The sequence below is a fragment of the Homalodisca vitripennis genome, unplaced genomic scaffold (genome assembly GCF_021130785.1).
Source record: "Homalodisca vitripennis isolate AUS2020 unplaced genomic scaffold, UT_GWSS_2.1 ScUCBcl_5829;HRSCAF=12750, whole genome shotgun sequence".
Lineage (NCBI taxonomy): Eukaryota > Metazoa > Arthropoda > Insecta > Hemiptera > Cicadellidae > Homalodisca > Homalodisca vitripennis.
This window is the reverse complement of record NW_025781937.1, coordinates 34,745-40,970: the sequence shown is the minus strand read 5'-3', so window position 1 is coordinate 40,970 and position 6,226 is coordinate 34,745. Positions and strand designations below refer to the sequence as shown.

The 6,226-nt window shown below is 32.4% G+C and overlaps 1 protein-coding gene across 1 annotated transcript; it reads right to left on the bottom strand.

Moving 5' to 3' along the window:
- Window positions 1-1,461: 1,461 nt before the first annotated feature.
- LOC124373524 lies at window positions 1,462-3,942 on the bottom strand (the record flags this gene model as incomplete). The annotated part of the gene is made up of 2 exons (XM_046831884.1): window positions 3,369-3,942; window positions 1,462-1,615 (listed from the first exon to the last, which is right to left on the bottom strand). Coding segments are annotated over exons 1-2 (728 nt in total), but the record flags the coding sequence as incomplete, so codon positions are not given.
- Window positions 3,943-6,226: the final 2,284 nt, after the last annotated feature.

Here is a 6,226-nt window from a genome sequence, read left to right as displayed (position 1 = left end):
GGTCCCAATGGTTATCATCCTCCAATAAATTTAACTCACAACATGCATCAAAGAAAGTGTCATATAAAATACCATTTACTTTTCGCAAATATTGAAAGGATGTTGGTCCAGGAACATTAACCAATAACAAACGCAGAAAAAAGCATTCGCGTTGCTTAGTATGAACTGTATATAATCTGCCTAGATTATTTGTCATAAATATATTGGTGAACTCTGGGACTGGAATGCCTCGTTTCCGTGGTTCCCAACGTTTTGATTGTTTATTCCATGTAAAAAATTTAGGAACATCAGTATACAGTAACGTCTTTGCGAATTGACAAACAACATCTTGTCGTTTACAAAGGTTGAAAAATTCAGTAAGAGTTGTTTTTGGAGCTGTTAAAGCTTGTTGTATTGCAGTCTGTTCTGTAAAATAAACACGCTGTCCATTTTCAAGGTGCACAGCCAAATGTATAACAGCAGGATTCCTTTCATGTATAGGGAACGAAAAAATGCGCCAAATAGCTTCATTACTACTTATGTAATCTCCCCAATTGATAACGTGTTATTTCATCATTGTCGTTTACATTTTGAACAGAAAATATAGCTTTATCACTGCCCTTTTGAACGTACTTACAAATGTATTTGATAGACTTCACCGAACTGCATAATTCAACGTTTATGTGTGCTTTATAGGTTTTGCACAGCAATGGTGAATATGGAACCACCCAGCGATTATCAATATCTACTCTTACACCGTTTGACAGGCGTAATTCATATGATTGACCACCATTGTCTACGTCTCTACGACGGTAAGATGGATAACCGTCGATATTGGTGATAGTATCAGTTTGACATGGTTTTGGAAAACGTTTTGTACATTTCCCATTATCCATACATGGTGACACCATATTTAGAGTACCACATGGACCATGGATCATATTAGTAGTAACAATGTTAAATAATTCTTTATCAAAATTCGGATCCGGAATCTCCGCTGAAATAATTTTGTCAATTTCTTGTGGGCATACTTTATCCACTAACCAAATCAAAATATGCGCATGAGGTAAACCTCGTTTTTGCCATTCAACAGAGTAAAGCCAACATAGTGTTTCACCAAATACCGAGTGATGTGTAATCAAATTCGTCAAAGATTTTAATTTTTGTTTGAACACACGTGCAGTAATATCATGGCGATGCATTGTTGTTTGACCTGACAACAGTAAAATGTTAATTTCATCCCAGTTTGGATTACACGTAAATGTGATAAAAAGATCTGGTCGGCCGTATGCACGTATGTAAGTCATGGCGTCTTGAATATATTCTTGCACATGACGCGGACTACCAATGTATGATGATGGAAGAATATACGCGGTACCGATGTTGTTTATATCATTCGTTGCATCTACGTTACCGATTACAGCATCACGTAAATGAATGTATTCCTCAGAACGAAGTTGTACTTGATTACATTTTATATACCGTAACCTCTCACTTTCGATTTTAACATACATATCGACTACATACTGATGAAATAGCTGTCTGCATCGGAGAATGTGATTTTCTTCATTAGCACGAATCATCAACCGGTATGCGTAGAAGTTCATCGCACTAACTTTCTTGATCAGTTCTTCACCTGGAAATAAAAACATTTTTAAGATAAACAGAAATGATTGGTTAAAAAAAAGAATAATCCAGTTTTATTTTTGACTTACATCAATGACTTGTGTAATGGGCGCTTCAGGGGTCGCGTGTTTGCCTTTGCCGATGACACAGCTTTTATTTATAAAAATAAATGTTTTAAACACCTTGAAAAATAAAATGGAGAATGATTTAAAACTATTACGTTTATGGTTTGATAAAAAATTACATGATTTGGAGTGAAAAAACAAAGTTTTTAATTTTTGGTCTAAAGACAGAGTACAATTTGGAAACACCTTTGAAATTCCATGATTTTAATTGTTTAACAATACCTACCAACAGTGCAATTGCATTATTATAGAACAGAACAATAGTATTAAATACCTTGGACTGATTATCGACAGTAAGCTAACATGGAAGTCACATATTTTAAAATTGAAAAAGGAACTGTACAGTAGCTTAAGAAAGTTTTATTTGCTTCGACAATTATGTCCAAGGAAGGTTATGATCAATGTGTATCACGCTCTCATTGGATCCAGGCTGGGGTATGGAATTGCTTGCTGGGGCGGAGCCTACCAATCGACACTTTATCCTATTATTATATTACAAAAACACTTTGTCCGTGTGATTGCAGGAAAGGGAAAGCTTGAGCATGCCTGGCCGATTTTTCTTGATTTCAAATTGTTTCCACTAAAGTATCTATTTATTTATAAAGTGTTTAAAACTAATTTTTTGTAAGAAGTACAGCTTTTTCCGTAATGACTCGTAGTACAAACCATAACTTAAGACGATGTCAAGTAATGCATGTTCCGAAATCACATTCAGCAGCGTATCAAAAATTTTTACAGTAGTATTGCACCCCGAGTTTTTAATACAATCATCCACCAACTTGAAATTTTTTCTAATATAAATCAGTTTTTTGTCTAACTTAAGAAAGTGGCTTTTTATTACAGAAAATCTAGATATTGTTTTGAAAATTGTACAATAGAACACTATTGCAACTGCAATATTAACAGTTTTAATTGCAAATAGTTAGGTTCGCAACATATTATTTTGTATGTGGTTCTGATTATATTTAATTTAACTTACTATTGCACAGATATTACATGTTTAGTTATTTTGATAGTTTTATAATATATTTATTTATTTATGTCATGCCGTTTTTTAATCTTTAATAATTTTAACGTGCTGGCGATCCCACCACAGGAATTTTTCCTAGGGGATAACCTATTTATTTTGTTTAGTTATGAAAACATAGTGAGTATTCATTTGCAACCAGTTGTTATGTTGGAAAACGAGTGTTTTTTTATCATGGTTTGTTCAAATAATGTAGTCAATGTACAACTATTATTTAAATTTAAATATAAGTATATTGTATTTTGGATGTTTTGGGGTGACTGGGCGCCCTTTGCGAGGGACTGTTTGTAATAAGTCAAAGTTTCTTGATGGTAAAATATGTTGATAGTTTTATTTATGTCATGCCGTTTTTATTATGGAATGGTTTTTTTGCGGGGGATGTTTCGGTTGTTTCTTGCGTCTAACATGTATAATAGCATCTCTATGAAGCAATTAAAAATTATCTTTAAGTATAATATAGTTATTTATTGTTGTACATGTTTAAGGGTGTAAAATACATATTCATGTAGAGTTGTAAATGTGTATTTATTGTACTAAATTGTATTTCAGCAAAATAAAGAATTTTCTATTCTATTCTATAAATAATAATAATAATAATCTATAAGTTTTACCTGTAGTTGGATTCCGTTGTTTAATATTTAAATGATATCCATCTTCTCCTTCCCAAAATATCAACGGATATTGCAGTGCATCATAAGAACGATGATTGTCTTGAATTATTTGCATCGTGTTATCTCTGCGTTGTATGCGAATATCTCGACGTTCACATGGATCACCAGCCATAACAACTGCAACTTCATTAAGAGTTGGAACATTATATGTGCCTGCGTGCTCTCCATGGGGCACTTTGTCTGCTTTAATAACAATGACGTAGTTGTCGTATTCCAGTCTGTTAGAAAGAGTCTTGAACAATCGTAACAATTGGTTATGGTTTAGAAAAAACGTTTCCAAAATGTCCACAATTTCTCGTTCCTCCATTTGCTCCGTATGATTGTATACACAGCGCGTATGGGTTTGTTGCTCCTCATCACCCATAAAATAAATTTGTAAGAATTTTGGATCAGCATCAGGCATTGGAAGCAATGAACCAATTTGGTGGTAAACTTGACCTTGAATCTTGAATGTAGATTCAAAATTACGTCCATCTTCATTATGAACAATTTTTGTTGCTCCAAATGATGTCATTGGAAAGCAAGAATTGAATTTACGAATTTTTTCAAAAAACAATTTTGATTGAGATGTGGTTCCAGCTAATAGTGATTTTAAAGGTTCAGGTGGTGGTTTTAATGGTGGCAGTGAAATTTTTCCAGATGTGCAACATAAACCAGCTGTTTCATCTTAGTACTTCAAAGCATGACAATATTGACACTCTTTGTCCATACTGCCGATCATAATTAGTACATGTGATGAATAGTCTATTTCAGGGTCATATTCAAATGCGAGACGATTAAGAGATGCTCGTGTCAATGCTCGACTATCTTGCATTCGCCGTTGGTTACGCTCTCTGTGTGCATTGGTCGTTCGTTGACGTGCCTCACGTTGTCTTAATGCATTAGCACGGAGACGTTGATTCCGTTGTTCTGAATTTTCATTTGCACGTGTACGTGCAACTTGATCCATTAAAGTTACATTATCCGTTGAGTGTTCTTGATCTGTTCTATTCAATCGACGAACATGGGCCAATTGTGCGTGTCGAGTACGTCGACCAATATTTCGTCCTCTTCCACGAAGACGTGGCATTTTTCTGTAAGAATAAAATTCTGTATAATAGTAAACAATGAATATGAGTAACTTATTGAATATGTAATTTTATTTAAGTAACTTCTAGATAAAAATGTATAACAACGTAGACTAAGGTATCTAAAAATACTAAATAAGTATTCCCTATAGGTCTGAAGTACAATAAGTGGCCACCATCACAATCGAATTATTGATATTTCTGATTAATCTATCTAAACTACCGAATTACATTATAATTATTTAAAATTACAGTATAGTATCGGAGCTGGCCAACAGAATTTAATTTATCTAATATACTAAATAAGTATTCCCTATAGGTCTGAAGTACAATAAGTGGCCACCATCATAATCGAATTATTGATATATCTGAATAGCCTATCTAAAACTACTAAAACGACGATCCAAATTACAGTTATTTAAAGGCTGAAGTATAATAAGCAGCCACCATCTCAATCGAATTATTGATATTTCTGATTAGCCTATCTAAAGTACTGAATTTCATTATAGTTATTTAAAATTACAGTATAGTATCAGAAATGGCCAATAGAATTTAATTTAAAACCAATTCCTACATTATTAACAATAGTTATTGACACATGTGATTCTCTATTAATTTAATATTACAATTAGCACTCACACAATAATTACACGATGATACAAAACAACACACAAATTTGATAGCAGCACAAACTGTCGGGAAAACCTGGAATTAAAATAGAAAAACATTTGAAACTGCGATCGTAGCACATTCTGCTGGATCCAATTTAAAACATACCAAGATAAAAAACAATTTATTTATAAACAAAAAATTAACTGATCAATCGGTGCACACTTAATATTTACAAATTTCAGTTAAAAGTGTATTTTACTAAAACTGCCAATTTTATATCTGGACAACCTCTATTGATATTCCTGATTAGCCTATCTAAATTTAATTTAATTTAAAAACCAATTCCTACACTATTAAGAATAGTTATTCACACATCATGTGATTTGGATGCTACTTAATTTGAACTTATCTGACCAATTTTGACTGCAGATGGAAAATGTAAATTACAACAAATTATTTTAAATCCATTAGTTTAAAACTCGATTATCTAAAATGTTAACAATAGTTACTCGCACATAGAAACAACCTTTTGATTTGTATGCTACTTAGGTTATTTGAGATAATGCGACCAATAATCTCTATTAATGTACTATTACAATTTTAGCATTCACACAATAATTACACGATGTTTTATTTTTTATTTTCTTCTTTTTGCCTGTTGGCTTTTATAAACTTATAACGCGGCCACGTAGTACACTTTTTATAACTTCATTCTATTATATTTTAATGTTATTTGCCGTATTTACTTTTGAAACATGAACCTTACAAAACAACACACACACATTGATAGCAGCAAAAACTGTCAATTTCAGTTAAAAGCTAAAACTTCCAATTTTATATCTGGATAATCTCTATCCTCCAAAGTGAGTACAGAATATATTGAAATAAGAAGTGGTGTTATTTTTATATGTTCATGCTTACTCTATGCTTTCAAGACTATTATTGATTAAACGTATGGCTGTGTTGTAATATTATAATGTTTACATAGAACAATTAATTGGTGAAAATTTAACTTTGCAATCTGCGTTAGACTACTGATCAAGCACTTTATAATAATGTAATCTAAATGTAAACAAATGTTTCTGCCTATTTGGTGAACTTTAGCTGAAAATATTCACA